Source organism: Staurois parvus, unplaced genomic scaffold, assembly GCF_062004578.1.
Source record: "Staurois parvus isolate SC_StPar_1 unplaced genomic scaffold, SC_StPar_1.0 ptg000023l, whole genome shotgun sequence".
NCBI classification, from domain to species: Eukaryota; Metazoa; Chordata; class Amphibia; order Anura; family Ranidae; genus Staurois; species Staurois parvus.
Genome location: NW_028317819.1, coordinates 5588637 through 5614366, shown reverse-complemented (window position 1 = coordinate 5614366; position 25730 = coordinate 5588637). Strand labels below are relative to the sequence as shown.

Below are 25730 nucleotides of genomic sequence, written 5' to 3'. Positions count from 1 at the left end.
CCACCCATTTACTTAGATCTTACTAGACCTACTAGACCTTTACAGTATATTGTTACAGAAAACTGACTGCACGTTTTTGGCTGTCCATACATTCTCCATCCTGTAGAAAATGGATTGACCTGGTGAATTATATCCTCTTGCAAGAGAAAAACCCTTTTCAGCATAGGAATTCTCCCCCAAAAATGTATTAATATATGGCAATACTGGCTAGCTACCCCTGGATTATCTCCACCCCCCCCCCCCCCCCAAATTACACTGCATCATTTGTTACAACTTTAGCATGCCTATGGTCTAAAACATCACATTTACCAGTGGCCTTGATCTATGCTGCCTTTATACCAGATTTTAGTTGCAGGGTTTCCTTTTTGTTGTTCTTTTGATTTACTTTGTCTACCAAAAGTGCTAACTTATGGCTTGTTGTCTATATCTTTTTATGATGTATCTATCTGATGTAATTTGTACCTGTTGATCCTGCCAGCTACACACTTCCTGTCCTGGGTTGACAAAACACACTGTCTGTACTGTATCCATGAAGGATCGGTGTTGCCACACTAGGGCAGGACTACAGAACATCTTTCTTTCTCCCCTTCTCTATAACATAAAGAGAGGTGCCACTTCTAAAAGTTGACCCAGGGGGAAATTCTAACAGTCTGTAGAAAAAGAGTACAGGAAGATATCATCTCAAGGGATTTCTGGTAGGATTAAAAGGTTTATGTCTACTTATTAAACAGACATCACAAAACACTTTCTATTGTAGTTTTAACAATTCAAAAATGGAGCAAATAAGAGAAGTTCATTTTTAGTGTTAAAAGAGAAGTATGGCCAAAGCTTTTTTGGCCATACTTTTCTTCTGGATCACTTCCTTGTGCTCTCCTAGAATCAGCAAACAGATGGCTAAAGCCTTCTGTCAGCTGAAGTCACAGAGCCATTCCAGACTGTGGAAGGATCCTGACAATAATGGTATTATCGGGATTCACCCAGCCTCTCAGTGCTCCAGAGTGCCTGAGCCAGCTGCTCCTCCCTATAGCCTGGCCCTCCAGTGATCGCCGGAGGGGCAGAGCAGAGAGCTGTGTATGACAGTCACTGCTCTCTGCTCAGAGTGGACCTAGAACAAAGCGATCAGTGGTCGGAGGTGGAGAGGGGAGGTGAGTATAAAATGTTCATTTTTTTTACTATTCCCACATTTCTGCTTTAAAAATGTTTGTCTCCCCAGTTTTATATCCATGTTTCTTACCTAATAAGTGCTCCAAACCCTTAGAGCTTGTTTTTTTTTGTAAAGAAATAAAATCACACATACACAAAATATTTGCAAGTTTCTCCGTTTATTAAACTTTATCAATAAATGTATATGTACCCCAACTAAAGTACACAGTGTATGAGAGTAGTGTCAAAGAGACAAACCCATAATGTAGATATTTACAAGCCACTGTCTACCACCACCAGATATCCCTACCTGACTCATTATAGCAAGTGTTTTTCATATGCATACATTCCCAGACATCTTCTCATAGGTTATCCAGCCAATTGGCTGACCAGCAGGTTTGTGTCCAGAGGTTCAGGTATGCCAGATTGAGTAATAACTGTTCTACTAGTGTAGGCAGATAAAAAGTGAGGTGGTGCAAATAAACAATACTAGGGTAACTTCATAAAAGACAAACGTGTTGGAGTTTCTATTAAAGCAGAACTACAACCAAATACACAGTGCTAAAAATGCTGCACAGATATGTAAACCAATTTACTGCCAAGATATTTGTATTTCTGTTGATTCACTTTTCTGGTTCACAAATCTTGGTCACAATATATATATATATATATATATATATAATATATATATACAGAGAGAGAGAGAGAGAGGAGGTGACGTCACTAGTCAGCACATTGCTGCATTAAGAATGTGCATCATCACAAAAGTAAGCTCTACCGCGGTGCTCTACAGCTCCTATAAGCCTACTTGAACACTTGTTTAGATTTCATGTCTTGTCATTCAGGGTTAATGGGTTCAGTTCCCATCATGATACCATCTGATGTTCTATGAGGCTTCTATGAGGATTTCTAGTTTTCTTCCACAATCTGGAGTTTAACCAAACTGGCAACCCTTTATTACTGTACTAAGGATATTTACATATTTTAGGTGTGCTTCAAACACGTCAGAATTATATAAAGTAAACCAATATATACCACCTCCAGTCCTTTGTGCATTAAATAAAACAAGTTAGGATGGTAGCACCGTGCAATCTAAGAGTCAGAACGGCACACCTACTCTCTGAGTGTGCAGAGGATAAAAGGATAAGTTCACCTTTTAGACAAAAATATTAACTGCACATTTTTTTGCAGGTAAAAAAAATGTGCATTTATTATTTTTGTCTACAGGAGCCTGGGAAGAATTGCACCAGCGATCAGTAGATTGCTGATGCCAGGCAGGTCTCCTGCAGACCAGTCAGAATATCTGCTTGCCATACGGGATGAACGTGCTAGCAGATATTCTGTCAGAGGGAGGGGAGGGCAGCAACTGCAGCTATGGAACAAGTGCACCACACCTGCAAGATGTAATAGAAGTCTATGTCTCAGTGCAGCTAACCCGCAGGAAAGCTACAGGTGTACTGCACTGCACCTGTGAATCAGTGCGGAAGCAGCTTAATAGGGGGCTCAGGACAGTGAGGGCTCCTTTACATTTGCAGTTTGGGGGCGATAAGATCCCATAGTTTATTTAGCCCGTGACCGGTTACCAATTTGCTTAAGTGGTCCTCATTCTTTAAAAAGGTTGATCACTCTTATTTTATGCATTGCAGGCATGGTAAGGAGCCTCTGCATTTCCCTGTTGACCTTCTCATCCACTTGTATTGCTGTGTAAGGGCTATGAATTGTCCCCAACCCCTACAAGACAGTGTATTGGCCTAACAATTATCTGTTCAGGCACAGAGCGATATACTGAGAAGTGAGGTGAAAGAAGGAGAAAGTCAGGTGCTCCCCATAAATACAAGCATACAGTTGATCTTCATACACCAACAGGCAAACAGCACAATAGGGAAGTACAGACTCCTTATTATGCCAACTTTCCAAAAAACATGATACTTTGCCCTGAACCGGCAAACTAACATGCATTTTAATATACAGATGAACGTCACAAGTATATTATAATATTGAGATTATTTTTATAGTGTATTTTATAATTTAAAAAAAAACTTCGACTAACCTTTGTTTTTATATGTACCTAGAGTTCTGCTTTAATTGAAATAAATCTCCAAAATTCCAAAAAAATTAACACTTTTGAAGTGTACCTGTCACCTACTCATGACGCAGTCAGAATGTGAGCTATATCAACAGTGTTGTCACTGATTTCTGGTGAACTATATATTGGCTTATCCCATGAAATGTCTGCCTCTATTTCCAGTTGTCATCAATTGCAATGAATCCCAATCCCATTAACCCAAACATTTTCAAGACTTTGCAATTTGCCCACCAAAAATACAAAGAACACATTGTGTGTCTGCTTTAAAGCCTGACAAGTAGATATACACTCATCATTAACATGTTGCACCTAAAAAGAGTTGTGCACATTACACATGGTTGAAATAACAGCTCTGATTGTCAAACACAACATAAATATGTACATCATATGATAAACTAAACATTTCAGACAATATTTCCTTCACATTTTTCTATGAGTAAAACAGACATACTACTGAAATAATTAAACAGACATCTAAAGTACTGTAATATTCATTAAGGATTTGTCTCCTTGCACCACACCGACAGATGTCACATGACATACAGCTTTTTTACTCACTGCTCAAGGTAAAACAACAGATACTGTATACCTAAGACTGACAAAATTTAGACAGTGAAACACACAATCACAATCACTTACTAAGTCTGGCTGAGAAAAAGAAGAGCAACCAGGATCAGAGAGGTTTTGGAAGGGCACAGATCACCACAATGGTCTACGATCAAATGTTGTAGAGAAAACATGAACAACCGCTGCTGTCTTTACAGAGGTTGCTATGTTAAGGGTTCCAGCAAACTACAGTTCAACAGCTGTCAGGTAACCAAACGTTCCAGCAAACTACAGTTCCACAGCTGTCAGGTAACCAAAAGTGGCTCAGCTATGCCCTCACCTGCTGAAGAACCTCACTAGTTGGCCACAATGCTATGTACTGTCTGCCAGTTGGCTTAACAGATGAAAAGCCTACTCCAGAGAATGTGCCAGTTACCATTAAAACGAATGCATGGCCCCTTTTCTTCCTGGTTGCTCTACCACAAGAGGACACAGTGCTTGGCGAAAGACAGATAGCACACTGCCTCAAAACATAACTTCATGGGTAAAATGATAAGAGTTAAACAGATACATTGGTTTCATATCACTCACAACAAGAAGTTTTCTACATTCTTTAAAACAAAATAAATATATTTCAGTATTTTTTTTAAAACAAAATAATCTCTATTTCTACGTATAGTGGTTAAGGAAGAAACTTTCTTTGTGCCAGCACCTTAGTTGTATTCCTTCCTTATTAAGGGACCACCTACCTACCTGTTCAAATGAAGAGGTAATCTGGTGGGTGGGTGAGGGGGGACAAAGACCTGCCTTGACAGTAAGTTTGAGATTGGAAAGGTGGCTTTGGTAGGTTTCCTGTCTGGTCAGTGTGCCTATCATTTAGTAACGTTCCCAAAGACTTTCAAGGTAAGCGTGGTGTAGAGGAGTTTGTGGAGGCAATGATTTTAGTATCCTAGCTGAGCTGGTAAAGGACACAGTGTACCCCTCAAATGGAGGGGAAAGGTGTACAGTAGATTCAGTAGTCCAAACTTTCTAGTTTGCTTTTTAGCAAAGATATTTAGTAATCTTAGCCTACAGTTACTCTACAATGCATAAATCTCATCTACCCGTATCCTTTTAACTAGAAACAAGAGCAGTATACTAGGTTTTCCCAAATTTTACATTATTATTATTATTATTTTTAAATATTATTGAGTTTCCAGTATGGGTTGTTGATACAGAAATGTTGAAAACCAGAACAGTGTATGCATATAATTGTAGGGTTTATTAGAGATGAAGACCATAAGGGTATGGTCTGCACAGGGTGAAAGTGCTTGCCAAAGGACCTTTAAATGAATAGAATGCCACTTGGCAGGGGGTTCCAAATGTCTCCTATCAGGCTATCCTTCAAAGCATAAAAATGTATGAGTACAGCTGTAACTCTCTCCAAAATTGGATATTCAATTTTAGAAGAGCCATCAGCAGACTCTGGTCCCACAAGTATTGTCCTATTGTCTGGGCACACAACAGCAGCAACATACATTTGAGATACATGTTAACGTATAATGTAATATAACAACACAAAGAACCATGATAATGGGCAAAGTGAACCATATAAGCCATTCAGCTTTACTTGATTTCAATAAAGGCTAGCGATTGGTTGTTATCAATGACTAAATTCAGTACTTTGGCTTTGGCCTTATTTCAGATACCTTCTAGCATTGTGATGATTTAATAAAATGTACACAGTATTATCAGGAAAGAGCAAGGAGGGCATGGAAAATACTACTTTGTTACCCCTGCAGAAGTTGTGCCTTCAATAAACCAGCTAGTGATTGAAGAGCAGGACAGGGCAAGAAGCAAGCTTCACATGAAACAGCTCTGCCAATAGAAACTATAGAAATGTATGTGTTTAGACTAAAGATTTTCTTACACTGAATTCCATCCATTGATAAGGGATTAAATGGGAGGGGAGCACTTCAACACTATTAACTACACAACACACTTTTTGCCAAGTACCTTACAATAGTAGTAGTAAACAAAGATGACAATAACTTTAGGTACTGTTCTCCTTATCTTCATAAGCTTGTGGGGTGTGGACTGTTAAATGTCATTAGCAGCATTCTAAAGACCTTGAAAACATACAAGGTAATGGAAATATACATAAAATGCATACAAAACATGCATAAAATGTATTTATGTACATTTTGCATGTGTTAAAAAAAACATGAAACCTCTGCTTACTTCTTATTCCTTTGAAGAGCTTGTGTAGAGGAGTGTTGTTTTTCAGCATTTAAAGCACACAGCAAATGCAGGTCAGTAGATTCCCCCCATTTATATCAATGGTTAAGTGTTGACTACAGTTCCAAGGCTGCATTTAACCGAACAACAGATAAAAAGGTTATGGGAATAAACCAGGCAGGAGGAGAAAGTGTACCTGTCAAGCTCCTCCTACGTAATAAGTCCACCAACTCACCACTATAGGGTGCGAACCTCGTAACCTAATCGCAATACACCAAAATAATTAGACTAAAGAAAGTCCAGAAAGAGGTTACCTCCATGGGACCACGTGGTTTGATCAAAAATCATTTATTGAAAATTATTTGCAAAAAATTGTTTAATTATTGGTATGAAAGCTGAAAAAACACATCCACCACACACCCATTAAAATATGGGTGTGTTTAACTTGCTTTGTCTTGCACTTCTTTGGGTGTGCTCAGCCTTATTGAGAAGTGTTAACATTTCAAGAGGCAGTGTATGACAACATCACCCATCTACACAAGCGCTTAAAAAAAGCAGCACATAAAAAACACACCAAAACGCACCATATCATGTGTAAAATGCAAAATAAAATGCATATATTTTCCAACGCAGAGGTGTAAACACACCCTTAAAAAGCATCTATGCCATAAAGGAATAGAATTTTTTTGGGTGGGTTTTGGTTGTAAGGGTACAGAGCCAAATCTCCATCATATCTTTGTAACTATCTCGGAAACCAACAGGGAAGTATCAACCCCCAATTAAGAAATAATAAACTGAGCTTGGAAATTTAGACAACCTATATTTTCCTTATTGTATATAAATTCTCCATATATTGCTACAGAAAATTAATTAGCTGCAGGGCATAAAGGAATCAGATACAAGATAGATATGTCTTGGTTAGTTTCATGTCTATGAGCGCCATTCAACTACTGAAGACACCACCACCCGGGCAGAACATAGCGGAAATAACAATTGACTAAATGCTATTTTTTATCATTTCTTATAACCCCTTGTTATTAGGTAGGAACAGAAAACACCTGTCTGTGCTTCATTAACATAGACTTGCACACATGATGTGCATACACTAGTATGTCATTTCCTGTTGAAAAAGTTAAAATGACAATAGGTATCTTCCATGTCGAGTCTTCCTCTGATGCCTGTAGATCCTCTGACAGCTATAGAAATGCTGCACTACTCACCCTTTAGTTGATTATCTATTGTAGCCAAGATCAACCTTTCACAGCTCTACCAGGATGGGGGACTCAAATTTAGCCACAATGCACTCAAAGCACAGAAATCAGTTTTGTTGCTTATGCTTACTTATAATAATAATTACATGGTGTTCTCATTGATGTGCTATTTGTATTTAAAGTACCTTGAATAAGTTTCAATTTATTTGTTTCTGAAAAACAAATTTATCTTTACATTTGGCACAGATATGGATGACTGAAAGTATTTGGCAGCTGAGCATTGTGTGGCAAAGAATTAAGCAGCTTAAAGTTCTTCAATCTTCACTCTCTCAAGCAACATTAACTATTTTTAATCCTTTTGCTGCTAGCTAGATATGAAGATATATTATATTTATTAGTTTGAAGCTTTTTTTGTTTACATTTCTTCAGTTACTTCCTGTTTTCTGGTCTAGGAAAATGATGTCATACATCCCAGGAGGGTTGGAAGGGTTAGAAGGGAAGGAGGGTTGCTACGGTGTGGAAGGGTCCGGTGGTTGACTTGGCGTTGATGAAACGCAAACTCTTTTGGATTATGATTAATGAGAAATTGGTTAGCATTTTGCGGGATACTTCTGCTAGGTTTGAATGGGTATGGAATCCATGGATTGATTGCCTACTAACTGGGCTCAAGTAGTGCTATGCTTAGGTTTTATGGGTGGGTTGCGTGGATGGCTTCTGTTCTGTTCCAATCCTTTCTGTTTTCTTCTATTTCCCTTGCTCCCCCTTTTTCTTTTCTTTCTATATCGTTTCCTCTTTGTCTTTATTTTTACTCCCATTTCCTGTTTTATTTTTTCTTTAGTTATTACTGCTTATTGATACTTTGGCCCTTGTGAGCTACTGCCTCCTTACAGGTTATACTTATATGTACAATGTGATGTTTTATATTTCTTTTCTATACTAGCTGTAGGGGCACTATGGTATTTGTGTTATGATACCTGGGGCTCGTTTTAGTGGTCCCAGTCTTTCAACCCCTTCAACTTGCTGGACTCCAGCTAAGCGGGTGTCTATTACATAGTTAGCCTTAGAGATTGCACTGTGTTTTTATGCATATTTCCTATATTTGGTTATATGTGATATGTTTGTAATTATGCAGCTCGCCTGCATTGCGAGATATTTTGTGCCTTTGGAGGGCTTACAAGGCTTGTTGTATACCTGTTCCCTTGTTATGCTTTATAACAATAAAAATATTGAAACAGAAGGGAAGGAGGGTTTTTTTCAGCTAAGCACATTCTCCTGTCTGAGCTAAGGGCAGATAGATTCCAAGAAGTTAGTGTTACAGAAATCTAACTGTACTCATGATGATTACGGCCAGAAATGCTAGGGGGGTTGTTTTTCAAAAGGATTTCTCATCAAAATAAAACATGGAGAAGTTGAATGGATGGGGGAGTTTGCTTTAAATACTGAAATGATTTCAATTGCGTTTTTGGTTTGTGGTGCTCAGATGCAGTGTAGTTTCACTTTAATGGATAATTTTTAGGACTGAGTCATAAAAAACAAAGGGAAAATATGTGTTGCTCATCGCAACTAATGAAGAGATGATTTTTCAAGCTCAAAATTCAAACTGATAGCAGGCTATAACAAGCAGACCCCTACAGTATCTTCTAGTTTTCCTCACTCAGCCCCAATGGTGTTTGCCATAAAGCAAGTTTAGAAAATGTAGGGTTCTCAAACTGTGGAGGAATGATATGTGGAGGGTCAATATGCATATGATTTCCCCACAACTACTGACAACACGTAAACACCAAGGTAACAAACACATTGTACATCACAAAGCAGTCAATGAGCTTATGACTTGCAGACCAGGTTTTACCAATATGCTATTAAAGTAGTAAGCTGACAATCTGATAAGGAGATTGTCAGCAATCAAATCTTATTTTAAACATACACTGTACATATTTACACAGACAGTTGTAAAGAAAAGAAAGATATAATAGCAAATGAAGTCACATCTCATAAGATGTAAGTGATAACTAGTTAAAATGAAAGTGTGCTGCCTGATAGCCAAAAGCTACAGAGTATAACTGAGGAATGAATGCCTTATATATTCAATAAAAATGTCTTTATTTCCATCCCAAAAGTGTGTAGAGCTAAATGACAACTACTAATCATTCGCTAATTCTTTCTCTGATAACAGATATTTTAAACAAAACTGATTTTCTGTCGGCCATTCTCTAGTGTTCATTGTGGTAATATGCGTGTTTCAGTAAGTGTTACCACAATGCACAAGTGTGAATAGGCCCTTAAGAATGATCTCAATTCAAACATTTGTAAAGCACTGAAACAAATCTAAGTGCAGTTGTCTAATATTAGCCATCAATAACCTTTTAAAACCTGTGTGTCAGTTCTGAATAAACATTAACCAAACATTCAAAGGGTTTGTTCACATTGATCACATGATTAAGCATTGATGGCTTTTCAGGATAACTGGTTAGTATGATATGCAGAAATGAGCACAATATAAACCGGCAGATACTGGTCAACCAAATTTCCTAATTAACAAAAGTCATTATTGTTAGATGACATCACTGTGACCTATTGCACAATATGGGAGGGTTCTGGAGTCACCTTGATTGCAAAAGTAATTGGAATGACAAAGTGTCAAATAGTGGTTGCTTGTAATCTCTGAATAATATGATAAGATTGAACGAGGCTTTGGAAAGGTACTCTTTCTTTTATTGGGCAAAAAAAATAATCCTGTCTATTGCAGCATCTACAGCTTAATGTGAATATAAAACAGTTGTATGAATAGGGTTAGTGTGTTCCTTTTATAACTTAAAGCAAACTTGTGCTTTGCTCATGCAGGGCTAACTCGCTTCAATGCTATGTATAGCTGTAGCACCATTCCTTAAACAGGAGTGGATCAATACAAGCCTTACCTAGTAAAAATGTCATTCTCAATTACTGCTTAATGTCAGGTGTTAAATGGATACTATTTCGTATTTCTCTACTAGCATATATTTTGTGACTTACATCAATTTAATATAAAACTTTTTTAAGATGCTTCACTAATGAATTACAAATTATCACCATTTGGAATTCAGTAAAGCAGTACTAATGAACTGGACTTTGATTAGCTGCCTAAGGCTAGGTGCTAATTATTAATGTAAATTCTGACTGTCAGTCAGGTCAGTGTAAGTGTAAAGCAAAGGGACTCCTTTGTTAAATTAGTCCAACTAAACCATTTGTATTTATTACTGCAATGCAAACAGGTTGCCTAAGTAGTAAATTAATATGCTCTTTTTAATGTTTTTTTCCTTTCTCTGTGTTGCACGGTAGTACGCTGTGGAGTCAGGCTCTCATACACAAGCAGTGGCCCCGCCTCTCCAGCAGTCTGCCCTGCCCCCCCACCCCCTTCCGCACACTGCTCCAATCTACAGCACTCACACTCCCTGAGTGGTTGTGCACAGTGGTTGTGATTTACTGTTTCTTTTCACTATGTGAGTCTATGAGCTGTCCATTGCATTGAAATCGATGCAGTCTCTCTGTGGATGATAGCTTATCCCACAAGATAGAGTAATTGAACTGAATCTCCTACCCTCACTCCGATGCCTAATCTGCAAAACTCTTCACTTAAAGCTGAACTCCATTTTTTAGTACATTTTACATAGTACGTTTGGGCCAGCTTGGCCAGAACTATGTCCCTCTACAACATGTGAGGCCACAGGATGTGCTGTATAAACTGTATGTAGCTGAGGCTACATGCAGCATACAGCACTGTGTTCCGGGTGCATGCCGAGACCTTCCTGTCTCAGGCCCAGAACACAATACAGCCTCTCTGAGCAGTGCTCAGCCACTCATAAAAAGAGATGTATTCTATCAATGAATACAAAACTTCCGCAAAGTGACACTCAGACAGACTCTACTGTGTTCCGGGTATGAGACTGGAAGTCTCGGCTCGCTCCCAGAACACACTGCTGCATGCTGTATGTAGCTGCAAGTACGACAGTTTATACAGCACATCCAGTTGCTTCACATGTTAGTAAAGTCACCAAAAATGACTAAATTGTAAAAACTGCAATAACAACTCAATTGTTTTCACTTAATGCAACTCTGGAAATCTTTAATTTGTGAACTGATGGCAGTTGCAGTAAAAAGTGAAGAGTTGTTATTAATTAAGGCTCGCACATATTTTATTTAATTGCGATAGTTCTTAATGTATAAATCGAGTAAAAGGAAGTAAAAATTATATAAGGTTTATCAGGTGCTTGCTACCAAGGCTGCTCTGTTCCCGGGGATGTTCTCCACACATGGTGCACATATCATATGCTCTCTAGGTTCTGGGTGAATCTTACAGTCACTGTTGACATGTCCCTTACCTAGAGACACTTGGCATGTCCTAGTACAGTTAAAACCCCCAGGTTTCACAAGATCTCAATTTAAATAGTCAACATACATTTTACTGGCGGCTAAAAATTATATATTTTATATTGAAGGCTAAATGTTTGATAACAGTTAGAATTAAAGGTGCACAAATAGTAGGTGGTCAGAAAACAGACCTGGCTGCCCTCAAACAGCAGATTGTGCAACTGTAGTATTACCATAGATTATGAATGATAATGTCTACAGTGAGTGGCATGAAGATAGACATGGGTTATTCCATTGGTGGCTTATCTCAGGGTAATAAGGGTGACCATACAAGGTTTTCTAAGATGCCTATTTATTCTACCCCCACCCCAAAAACTGTCATTAGGAAATGTTTGCAGGCATTCACAGACACCAAATTGTTCCCTTATCTAGCCGAAAACAACCAGACTGGGTGATTATCATTTTAAGTGTACCCCAACAAACATGGTATTTATTTGATTTAATACAGACTTCATTTCACATGCTCCAGTTATTAGACTTTGTATTACCTTCCAAAGGTGAGCTGATGCAGGATGGATGAAGACAGAAGACAGAAAAACCCGTTATTCTTTATTACTATGTAATAAATTGGCACACATAAGACGACTGGGGTGGGGGGTTCTCTTTTGTAACACATGATTAATTCTACACTTTACTTAAGTCAGATTCAACAGAATCAGGAAAGCTACATATGCATTCCCAACACCCCTGCTAGGGCTTGAGTGCCATGGAGAAACCCTCCTGGTGAGCTAGACTGCTAACACTTAGCTAGGATAGGCCATGGCAATAGTTTTAAAGTTTGGATAAATAAAAATGAGAATAACACAAATATTAAATTATAATGCCCTTGTAACATGATCAGAGAAGTCTTAATAACTAGCCTAGTGTATGTGTATCAACACAAGGCTTGATTTACTAAAACTGGAGACTGCAAAATCTGGTGCAGCTGTGCATAGAAACAAGTTAGCTTCCAGGTTCTTTTTTTCTTTTCTGTCAAACCTTAATTGAACAAGCTCAAGTTAGAAGGTGATTGGCTACCATACACAGCTGCTCCAGATTTTGTACTCTCCAGTTTTAGTAAATCAACCCCACAGAGAAACATACTGGAAAAGCACCAAATTAATAACGGTGAGAATAATGAAAATGCTGTTTTATTTGGTATTTGTGTCTTTTCTTTTAACAACAGGTAAGCTTATAATAAAGCTTACCTGTAGGTAAAATGAATATCTCCTAAATGTGCACTATTTAGGAGATATTCTCTCTTTTTGAGAGCCGGCGTTCCTTCAGAGTACTATGCTGTGGCCTGGGACTCAAGTGCGCATGCGGCTTTGCCAGACGGCCGCAGCTTGCGAACCCGGAAGGAAGACCGGGTGAAGATGGAAAGCTCTTCAGCGGTTACACGGCACTGCTGGATGGCTTTGTTTTAAGGTAATACTAGCACATTATTACACTACCTTGCAGGGGATTTTGTTTACTACAAGGAGACCACATATCCGTGTCAAGTGTTTTAATTTTTTTGGCTTAGATTTTTATATTTGCCTTATTTGTGATATAATAGAGCTGTTCCAGTGCTAGAAATGCATGATACATTCAGCCTTGTCTAAAATTGTAGTGTTTGTTTGCCATCTTCTGTTCCACATAGAGTGTCAGACATAATTTGCTTGCTTAGGTTCTGTCCCCCCACTGTGTTAATAGTGCCATAGTATCAATAAATTTAACATTTTGTTAAATTAATGCCCATAACCCACTACAGTACAAGATGCGTTAAAAAGTATTATATGCTCCAGGTTTGATGGAGGCTTGCTGGAGTGCAGCAAAAGTTACCATTATGGAAACTGATTTAAAACTGCAGATGAACACAATATTGTAGTGGAATTCAAAATGATTTTGAGTTAGGTAAGAATCTATTCTCAGGTGTTGACCAGTATGTGAAAGCAGAGTCAAAGTTCTCATCCCATGTCTCTAATCTGTCTTACATATAAATCTGACTTTCTGGAAGAAAGGAAAGCTAACTACATCTCTCCTTCCCCAGGGATGTCACATTGGCTTTTATGCACTGTGCAGGTAGGCCATTCATGTCCCTTCTTCCACTGAGAATGCAGAGCTTTATTCTAAAGGGGATACTCAGTTTGGTGATAATTGGAACAGTATTGTGATACAAGGGGTGGTGTAATAAGAACAGCACACATAGGACAGCCTCAGATACCACAAAAAGGCAGAACAACATGGTGTAAGTGAATACTGAAGCCAATCAAAGGAAACTCAGGACTGGCTTCAAGTTTATATAATTAGTTTACCCAGAAACCTTTAGTTCTTCCTGGTTTGCTCAACTAGTCACTACTTCCACCTGTCTGCTCAGGAACAACTTTCATTGCCTAAGCTGAATTTAATTATAACTAAATATAACCCCTTATTGCATACAGAAATTATATAGTGAAAAAGCAATGATGTTATATTACGTAATACAAAAAAGTATATATTTCACCATAATTGGAGTCACAAACTTGTGTGTGAGTACTAAACACCTGCCACATTAGCCTAAGATTTAGCTTCATATTCACCCACATTAGAGATACAATATGCTGGATTTTCATTTTACAAGGTCTATTACCACACAGTAATCACTTAAGCATGTGCCATAGACGACAACAAGCACCCGTGACAAACAGTTTATATTTTATATAGTTTCATTCCTAGATTCACCTCCATTGATGCTGGTAATATGCATATTTACAGAAAACCCATTCCATGTACCCAGCTGTGAAAGTCATCTAAACAATAAAATATAGTGAAACTTAAATGATCTCCAAAAGGCAGCATACAGGACAAGGTGTACAAAACATCACACTCGTATTTTTACTGTTATTGCCTTGTAAATGAAAATGCAGTGAATAAAAAACAAAAACAAGTATACATCACTTAGAGATGAAAGTACAAGTATATTGCTTTCCAATAAGAAGCAATAACAAAAAAATACCTAAAGATATTTGTAATGGAGGTGGCTTATTGTGCAAATAAATAGTCTGCCTCCAATAACAAAAACTGCAGATGATCACTACACTATACACTTGTAATTCAGTTCAGAAACCCATCTACAGCTGAGTTACCAGAATTCATAAAACAGGCATGGTCACATTAACACTTTTTAATTAATCTACACATTTTTTTTCCCCCTGACCTGGATCTATATGACATTTAAAGGATAACTCTGCACACAACTGAAAATTCAATACATGCATTGCCTGGATTTATAATAAACACACGCCCATATAACTACAAACCAGTACAAAGATATGTTTGGTTTTAGTTTGAAAGTTTCCCAGTCTCTCCCCACTAGACTCTCCATCTATGCCTATGATCTGAAAGGGCAGAAAATGTCTTTGTTTACCCCTCAAGAGATAAGCAAACTGCCAGTGTCCATTTTACCACAGCTTCCCCAAAGTAACGATTTTTCAGTTTTGTGTGGATTTAACCTCTTCTAAAATCTAAGATTCCACCACTCTAGAACTAATTTACTATGGTAGTTCATACAATAAGGAAGAGCGTGTTTGAACTAAGACCAGGCAACATGCCAAATGACATCTCTCATTTGTGCCTTGGCAGGAAAGCTGAACTCTTACTTCCATAAACATTGACTTAACTATCATCCAACAGATATAAGAATCTTAAGGTATAATTTGCTCCTATAATTTTCAAAACCCAGTATATGGGACTACAGGACTTAATTAACATTAAGTATTGATACTATTCTTCATCCTGTTGTAGCTAGTAAATACTAGGAAAGATCAGAACATCTGCTTCAATGTGGTATATTCCCCGATGGGGTAAATCTCCATTGATCCTGTCTGGAATGACTTTGGTGAACCTGCCTGAAGCTGCAGTTCAACATTGCTGTGTTGGACACTTTGTTGTTACAAGTGCACTGATGGCACATAATAATAACAGCTTGTTAAAGCACACACGGAAAATTAAAAAATATATATATTTATACAAGGTAATATTTCTGATGGCTTTAACATGTATCCTTCATCTGGAGAAAACGTGGGGACATCCCATAAAAACTGTATGCCACATTTTGGCCCTTCCCTGAGTCATCTTCAATCAAGCACGATCCTTCACGCGCCAAGACACCTATTTAAAAATGCTGCCAAATAAAACAGAAGGTAAGATACAAGATAGAAAGAAGAGACTGCAAAATAATACAACTTTTTAGAATTAAGATGTTTATGTATTTCATTTGAAAGAAAAAGCCATGGGGCCATTTTAAAGAAAACTTACAGCAAAGAAAAGTAGGAATGTATGCACATAAGTGCTACTTTTGATGGCTTTTTTTTCTAGGGGAAGTTAGCACAAGAATGAAAGCCAATTACCTGACATTCATTTTGTTCTCAGTCCCATAATACCACACCAGCTCTATGAATGACATACTTACAGTTTATATAGCTGAATTAGAGAAAGACTACGCAGATTGTACTCTAGAAAAATTATAGTTCGGTCTTCAGATGTTTTTCACACATACCTAGTTTAATTCCAAAGCCTGCTGGAAGTTCCGAAGCCCAGGGCACTCTATTATAAAAATTCCAAGCACTGCTTGCACAGGCAAGCTCAGCTCTAAGCCCCATGCCACCCAGTTGCCTACCAAATGTGATGGGTGGCCCCACTAGTCAATGGCAAGGCATGAAGGGTGATAGAGCACTACTATGAAAAACTTTGGTCAGAATTTACATAGAGCCATCCTGGTTAAGGATCTCCTGGGTACTCTGGAAATGCATTAAAGATGCCTAAGGAAAACTGGCGATCCCTGCATTACAAACTGGAGGGGGGTTTCAAGCTTTTCAGAGGACACTGGTTCCCTTTTAGATCTCCATAGTCATGAAATGAAGGTCACCAGAGTAACACAACTAGATTGGAAATTTACCCTATGTATATGAGGAGTATTAAGTCTCTGCAAACATCCTCTGGTCAATTGATTCCAGGGTTTAGATTCTATATTACATATGGATTTTTCCAACTGACTGCTATTGTTCTAATATGATAAGACTGATGCTCCTTAGTCTATCAATATACAAGCAATCATAGTCACAGCAATCACACACATTTATGCAATAATCATTCTTCAGAATGACTGACCAAGGGCCAGAAATTACGGCAGCCACCTAATGTCCATGGCCATCTGGAAGACCACTACTGTAGAATAGCAGATTGTGACATACAAGCTTACGGACAATGTACAGTAAGTCACTGTTTTGAGTTCTCTAAAAAAAAATCTGTAATTGGCTGCATTTGCCTGATGGTCTGTCAATCATAGTCTAGAAGGACATGTTAAGACTTGCAATTCCACAACATTCATGGGTTACTTGACCTGCATATTGTATCTCACAGCTAATAACCCTTTTCTGGAATCACTGTATAGCCTAGGATTTAACCAGCAATTTTGTATTTCAGAGTTAGTCTAATGAAAAGAATGTCTCTGTTCTGTGTGAAAATTAAACAGTCCTGGGCTGCCTTAAATTTTTGTCCAATGTTCCAGAAAATGATTAAAAGCAGGAAAACATATTTAGAATGCTTTCAATATCATTATCACTTTTTTGTTACACCATATACCTCATAATTTGGCAAGCCTCTTGATATGTAGTCAAAATGATGACAAAAGGGTGACCAAAACTGCTAACCTCTAAGCTAGAGCTAAAATGGGTACTAAAAAATACACCAAACCACAAATCCAATTTCACTAGCTTTGCTGCATTCAAAACACTGACTTATATAGTATAAACTACAGTATGATGGATGTATATAGTATAAACTACATTATGATGGACGTATATAGTATAAACTACATTATGATGGACGTATATAGTATAAACTACATTATGATGGACGTATATAGTATAAACTACATTATGATGGACGTATATAGTATAAACTACATTATGATAAAGCCCTTGTAATTAAAGAAACCTTTGCATGTTTTAGCAACTAGCCTACACCACCTAAACACCTGTAAATAATGTATAGATTCTTCCTTACCTTCTTTCCTCTGCTTTTGAACTCTTGTTCATACTGAGAGCTTTCCACACAGTAGTTTTAGGCATTTCATCAGAGATATTTATGTCAGAGGGATCACATCTAAAACAAAAACAACAATAAGCTGAAGATATCACATCACCTTTCCAACCTCTCTGCAACTATGATTTGAGTTCTACTGCACAGTAGGTAGGGAAATACATACTAAAATATTTGTTTAAGAGGATACTGTCATTAACACCGAAAATGTATCCTCATTCAACTGGAATTTACAATTTCAAAGCAAAGTCCGTTGTTTACATTTGCTCCCCCCCTTCCTTAAAGACTAAGTTACTATGAAGCACCCCCATCACGCCCCGATTCCCCACTGTGACAGTGGTCAGCCCCCCCCCCCCCCACGACCACTGTCACAGTGGGGAATCGGGGTGTGATGGGGGTGCTTCATAGTGACTTGTCTCCCCACACCCACTGTCACAGGTAAAAATCAGTATGACTGTGCAGGGCTTAGAGATCATTGCAGGAGGACTTATAGTTTCAGTGGACTGCGAGGGCACTGATTAGCATGCTTGCAGTCCATTCTGACTTCCTGCAGCTCTAAAACTGACAGCCCATGCATTCATTTTTTTTTTTAATTTAAATGCAAGGAAGGTGGGCTGAGGACAATGGTGTAAAGGGTGGAGGTCTGTGATGTAAGGTGGGGAAGGGGGGGGGGCTGTGATGTGAAGAGGGACAAAGGACATTTAAGTAAAGGAGGCTCTGTGATGTAAAGGGGGGCTGTGATGTAAAATGGGGGGACTTGGATGCAAAGGGGGGATGTGAGGTAAAGCAGGCACTGTCATGTAAAGAAGGGGCTGTATTGTAAAGCGGGGTACTCTGATGTAAAGGGAGTGCTGTATTGTAAAGGGTGGATGTTGTAAAGGGGGACAACTGTAATGTAAATGGGGGCTGTATTGTAAAGAAGGGGTTATGCAATGTAAGGGGGTGGGGCTGTTATGCAAAAAAAACGAGTCATAGCCCAAACATGAGACTCGGACCTCTGCTAGAAGAAGATTTTAATGACTGGACCTCCATAAATTTTAATTCAATACCCCCTGATCTACGGCTTGCTTTAGTCTCTGTCAGAACTCTTATGAATTACCTTTTTACTTGCAGCATTGTAAAAGGGTCTATTTATTAATTTATTTTAAAAAAAAATGTTGGACAAATGTAACCAGCATTCCCCCAGCCCTAACGAATTCTAGCTGTATTTTCCTCAATATCATGATTTCCGATGGTCATCAGCGCTATCTAGAGGCCGTAATTCAGTATTTTTTTCTGATTGAGGCATTTCAGAAAAAATCCGGCATTATGGCCTTTAGATGGTGCTGACAATCATAGAAAATAACTCTATTAAACTACATACAGCCAGAATTCGTCAGGGCTGGGCAAATGCTTATCACATTAGCCCAACAAATGTTTTTACAAATAGCCGCATTAGTGATCTGAACTGTAAGGCTAAATGCTCAAGTACAAACTGCTCCTGATTTTTCTCTTTGAAATTAAGGACTGTGGGTATATTTGTCAGACCTGTACATATCTGCCTAGTATGATTTTGTAATAAATTTAGTCAGATATATATTTAAGGAGCATTTCAAATATTACTTAGTCCAAATATCCAGGATGACCAACCATTGTTTTTTTTCCAGAGAGAGGCTGTTTCTTTGGTAACAAATTTGGCCAAACTTTATTCAGCTAAGCAGCCTAAAGTGTATTTCCACTTTTGCAGCCAAACTGAGATAACACCTAATTTATTTTTGTTACATGATCTCATTCCATTAGCATAACTGCTTACATTTTTTGTTGCTCTCCTATGAAAAGTGCACGAGTGTGGTTTGAATGGTTCTGAGCTACCGTTAGGGGTGCATTATTGTGAATTCTGGCCCCTCCTGGGGTCATGAGACTGCCAGTCCTACCTTGCTACACCCACACCCCTTTTTGTTAACTTCTACACTCAATTACCCAATATACCCCTTTATAAATCAACAGAAATTGCTTTTTTCATTAAAAATTATTTGAAAAGAAAAATTACTCAACTGGTAAATGAAATATATGTTCAAAGGTATATCTAGTCCTCTGTTTAAAAGTCTAAGCCCCATCTGCATTAGGCAGCGTCCATTTAAGGATGGCCTCTTGCAAAGCCACCTAGACAACTCCTAACAAAGGGTGATGTTTAACTTACCGGGAATTATTGTTTCTCCCAGGGCTGCCCAGTAATTTTCTGGTCTCTAAAGGAAGTTGCACGCCTTTGTCTTCACCTGCTTGCAGCATCTTCTCTGCCTCCTACAAAAAACAGATACAGACCACTGTTACAAACTTTAAAGGTCAATCCACACAGAGCATCCTTTTTTTTGGTAGAAACTGAAAAATAAACCACCCACCACTTTCTTGGGTTTGTAATGGACTCAGGCATGCACATCCAGGAATGCCACCAAGAGTCCCACCCCACCCTTTGTGGAGAGTGCAACAGGGGAAGTGGGGCCATTCTTTTTTCAGCAGAAAAACTAAGACTCCAAAGTGGACTGGGAGCCAAGTGGATAATTCTTAACAGACTCACTTTTTACCTATCATATCATACTTAAGTAGACAAGCAAGATTACTGCAAGGAGACATACTTTTTGCTTCCAACTAGGATATAGTCCTTATTGTCCACAAGTTCAATTTTGTTTGAAGGACAATGGAAATTTGGTTTACCGGTAGATTCCATACCCTGGAGTACTATATAAGACACAGGACAAAAAATCACAGACCATGGGTTATATGCTGATACCTTCAGGTGATTGAACATTGGCAAAAGGTTTCCTGGAAACGCTCTCAGTATACCCTTATATAGCCCCACCCACTCCTTTGGACAGTTTCGTAGCGGGCAATAAGGGGAAACAGAAGACAGAGAAGAGGAACCTGTGTCCTGTACTGTACTTTAAGATATAGAATTTACTGATAAGTCAAAATTCCCATTATCTTAACTGTACACTACAGGACACAGGATAGGAAATCATAGAACATGGAGCATCCTCAGGTGATAAACTGAGGAGTTGGCAACAAGATAGCAAACAGGCCAACAACATAGGGCAATGGACCCTGAACACTCAGATAACAGCTTGAAGTACCTTGTGGCCATAGCTCACAGAGGTCTAAACGTCCATCTGATAAAACTTTGAAAAAGTATGAACAGAAGTATTACTGTATGTAATTGTCAACAACATCTTTCCTGAGGACTGGTGACCAAAACTGGACAGCATATTCAAGATGAGGCTGAACCAATGTTTTTGTTTTTTTTTCCCAAGGGGTAGAATTGTTAAATGTATTTCTTGAATGTATGCTATTTTTAATGCATATTTTGCTAGCTTTGTTAGCCGCAGCTTGGCATTACATGCTATTACTAAGTCTGTGAACCACACCCAGATCCTTTTCCATCACTGATTCTCCCAGGGAGACCCATCTTAATGTGTACTTTGCATGTATATTTTTGACACCCAAAAATATAATTTTACATTCAATACTGAACCTTATTTGCCAACCCCCAATTTATCTAGATCTTCTGGTAATGATGCTATATCCTGTGCTGAAGTAATTTCCACGCATAATTTGGTATATAGCAAACACTTAAACCAACCTCTTAGTTCCAACCTCTATATCATTAAACCAAACTGCATTCACAACAGAACCCTGGGGCACACCACTTCTGCCTCATCGAACAGTAACAGGTTGGTGTGACAAGAACAGTCTTTCCTAAATCCATGTTGGTTTTTACTTAAAATACCTCTACCACAAACACATTTCTGAACTAGAAAAGCTATAATTTCTGGGGAAATTGTGTGAAGTGTTCTTGCCTCCACCAGTAGTCTACAACTGGAGTGGGCGGAGTAACTGTGTGGAGAGGCTTGTCACTCTGCTGCCTGCTCACACACCTGGGTTCCTATGGAAACTCACTCAACAGCAAGGGCAGAGAAGAGCGGTTAAAAATAAACTGCTCCAACTTGCTCAGTTCACTGGCGGTTGCCATGTTCAAACGGTTGTAGTTTAAAAATTCTAAATCCTACACCGAAGAGCTTTATATTGTGAGAATCACAAGACCCAGACCTATATTTTGATGCATAGTATGTCTCTGAAATATTAAAAATGAAGGCACAGTCGCAGTTTAGAAATTGCCCTTCAAATTTGAGGTGGCTAGAGTGGAGTTTCAATGAATGTCAATGGGCGGCGTGAGTTGCAAACAAATGGTCATATTGTGAAAACTATCAGGGCTATGGCTTAGCCGCAGACATTTTTAGTGGCAGCAGGGATAGCTGAACGTTTTGATATAAGATTTGTGCAGGTGGGCTTAAAAATGAGGGGGTGATGGCAGTTTAGGAATCATGTCCTGATTTTTCAGCTCACACTCTAGCTTTTGTCAGCTCCCACTCTAGTTTTGAACATTCCGCCATTCATTCCTATGGGACCAATTTCACCACAAAAACGCTGATATTTCGTGAACCATTCTGCAAAACGTTCCACAAAGTAATAGCACACCACTTGGGAACAATCTGCACATTTCGGTATATTACTGTCTATGTAGTGTAAAAACTGTGGGAGGAGTTAGGGTGGTAAATTTGACTATAATAATAAGAATATATACAGTATGTGAGATAACAGTAAGTGGTCTTGCCATGCAAGAACACTTAATAAAGTCCCTTACCATTTCCTCAAATACCTTATACACTGTTGATGTTAGGCTAACTGGTCAGTAGTTTCCTGGTATACATCACAATCTATTTTTGTAAATTAGCACCACATTTGCTCTATGCCAATCAGTTGGTACCATTTCTCTCAATAACCTGTCTTTAAAAATTAGAAATAGCGACTTGGCTATAAACAAGCCAAGTTCCCTAAGGACTTGCAGGTGTAAGCCACCTTGACTTGGTGATTTGTTCACAATAAGGTTCTGTGGTCTCTTTTGTACCTAGTTTTCTGCCTGACACAGAGGTACCTTCAGTGAAATGCTATTAGTATTACTGTTATGACTATCAAACCCCTCTTTTTCATCTGCAAAAAGTGAAGAAAAAATTATTTACTACATCAGCCTTTTAAAATGCCATTTGTGACCTACTTCCCATATTCATCTGTTATGGGGCCTATCTGTTCTGTTCTTTCATAACCTTTTTACTATTGAGATGTTTGAAAAAACTTTTTGGATTTGTTTTACTTGCTGTAGCAATGTGTTTCTTATATTCTAATTTAGCTGCCCTGATTGCTCCCTTGCATTGCTTAATGTATTCTTTGAAAAACTGGAATGCCAAAAGGTGTACCTTCTATTTTGTATTTTTAAAAGGCCTGTTTTTTCTAATGTAATTGTTTCTTTTGCACTAATATTTAGTCACATAAGTTTTCATTTTGTTCTTTTATGTTTGTTACCCAATGGAATATAATGACTAATATGCTTTTTCACTACATCTTTAAAACACTCCCACTTACCTCATGTACTTTTTGTTGCAAATATTTGGTTCCATTACGTGTGCAGTAAGGATCATAGCTTGCTGAAGTTACCTTTTTTGAATTTTTTTCTTGTCATACCAACATGCTTCTTTTTCTTTTAACGTATGGCAGAAACAATTGAGTACTGACGTGACACTTTTTTTATTTGCACTAACATACAATTTTGAAGACAAGCTTTTGGGGTATGTCCCCTTCTTCAAGGTCCAAGCAGTACAACTTGGACCTTGAAAAAGGGGGCATACCCCGAAAGCTTGTCCTTAAAATTGTATGTTAGTGCAAATAAAAAAAGTATCACGTCAGTACTCAATTGTTTCTGTCACAAGTGCACTAATACGGCTACAATCACCTCAAGCAAATTGTAACGTATGGCAAATGTTATTACTTCATAATCCCTGTTACCCAAGTTGTCTCTAACTTGCACAACTGTATTGAGCTCCATTTTAGTAGAATAGTTATTTGTGAGCCACCAGGAGTTAACTTACTCTATTATTAGTGTTAATTGTGTGCTTAAGTGAATATTAATTAAATATTGGATCGCCAGGCACTAATTACACCCTCTCTAGGTGTATGAAATTAAACTATGAATTCTTATACTGTACCGCGCTCCAATATTATCAACCTTTTGTGATTAACCTTTTTTGGTTGTGTGAATTTCTTAATATACCACCTATAATCCAATCATTACTTACTTCTATGGTGCTTAAATATACAATTAACATAAATTAATTTATAAATATGAATTAAAAAATTATATGTGATTATAACAAATATTAATAAAAAATTAATGAAAAATTGGAATGTCAATTCTATGTGAATAAAATAATAAAAAATTAATAAAACATTAAAAAAAAAAAAAGAAAAAAAGGGAAATGTCAATTATTTTCTTTGAATTTGAGATGGTGTTGTTATTCAATTTAGTTAATGTGATAAGTCTGTGTTGGCAGCTTGAACCTCTCCCTCGTCTCCTCTCCTCTCTTTGTGCTTTCTTCACTGGCTGCTTTGTTTATTCCTCCATATACGGAACATGCAGAGAAGGGAAAAGAAACATAGTGTCTTATCACTTATATCCCGGATAAGACACTATGTTTCTTTTCCCTTCTCTGCATGTTCCGTATATGGAGGAATAAACAAAGCAGCCAGTGAAGAAAGCACAAAGAGAGGAGAGCAGACGAGGGAGAGGTTCAAGCTGCCAACACAGACTTATCACATTAACTAAATTGAATAACAACACCATCTCAAATTCAAAGAAAATAATTGACATTTCCCTTTTTTTTTTTTTTTTTTTTTAATGTTTTATTAATTTTTTATTATTTTATTCACATAGAATTGACATTCCAATTTTTCATTAATTTTTTATTAATATTTGTTATAATCACATATAATTTTTTAATTCATATTTATAAATTAATTTATGTTAATTGTATATTTAAGCACCATAGAAGTAAGTAATGATTGGATTATAGGTGGTATATTAAGAAATTCACACAACCAAAAAAGGTTAATCACAAAAGGTTGATAATATTGGAGCGCGGTACAGTATAAGAATTCAATGTATTGAGCTCCATGTCGTTTTCTAGCACCATGTGTTCTATGAAATTTTCCTGGAATTATTTTAAAGTGATATTAAAACCTTCTTTTTATTAACATAAAAAGAGGTTTATACTTACCTGCTCAGTGAAATGGTATTGCACAAAATGGTCCTTTACCTCTTCTTTGGTGGTCCCCCACCAGCACTCTCCACTGTTTCTCTTGCCATGTGCTATGGGGCACATATGCGAATCGAGAATGCACTCAGCTGCCTCTTCACAGGATTTGACTGACAGCAGCAGGAGTAAATGACCCCTACTGCTGCCTGTGTCTATGAGTCTACTGTGAGAAAAGGAAGGGGAGAGAAGAGCTGCAGCCAGGCACAGCACTGTATTGAGAAAAGACTCATTAGGCAAGTGTTTAAGGAAGGGGGGGGGGGGGCACCACAAGTGGAAAAATGTTTTTTACTTTAACCACTTGCCTACTAGGTTAATTTTCAGCTTTCAGTGCTGTTGCACTTTGCATGCTAATTGCGCAGTCATTCAACACTGTACCTAAATGAAATTTTTATCATTATTTAGACATATAGAGCTTTCTTTTGGTGGCATTTATTTATTTACTACTGGGTTTTTTATTTTTTACTAAACAAATGAATAAAAAACAAAAATTTTGAACATTTTTTTTCATCTTCGTTTCTGTAGTAAAATTTTGTAAACAGGTAATTTTTCTCCTTCACTGATGTGCACTGATGAAGCTGCACTGATAGGCAATGATAGGCTGCACTGACAGGTTCTGATGAGGCTGCGCTGATAGGTAGCACTGATGGGCACTGATAGTCTGCACTGATGGGCACTGACAAGGAGGCACTGATGAGGCTGCACTGATATGGAGCACTGTTGGGAACTGATAGGCGGCACTGATGGACACTGATAGGCTACACTGAAGGTCACTAATAGATGGCACTGAAAGCCACTGATAGACAGCACTGACTGGCGGCACTGACTAGTGGCACTGATGGACACTGACTGGTGGCACAGATGGACACTGACTGGCAGCACTGATGGAGACTATTGGGACTGCAC

General features: G+C 38.0%; 1 protein-coding gene across 1 annotated transcript in view; it reads right to left on the bottom strand.

The window, feature by feature from the left end:
- Positions 1 to 1303: 1303 nt before the first annotated feature.
- SLC4A8 (solute carrier family 4 member 8) overlaps positions 1304 to 25730 on the bottom strand; it is a 321698-nt gene continuing 297271 nt past the window's right edge. Inside the window, exons 23-25 of the mRNA XM_089692984.1 lie at positions 19829 to 19929; positions 17614 to 17712; positions 1304 to 15730 (exon numbers count right to left, since the gene is read on the bottom strand). Of these exons, the coding sequence (XP_089549110.1) occupies positions 15718 to 15730; positions 17614 to 17712; positions 19829 to 19929 (213 nt within the window). The 3' untranslated portion in view covers positions 1304 to 15717. The remainder of the gene's footprint in view (positions 15731 to 17613; positions 17713 to 19828; positions 19930 to 25730) is intronic.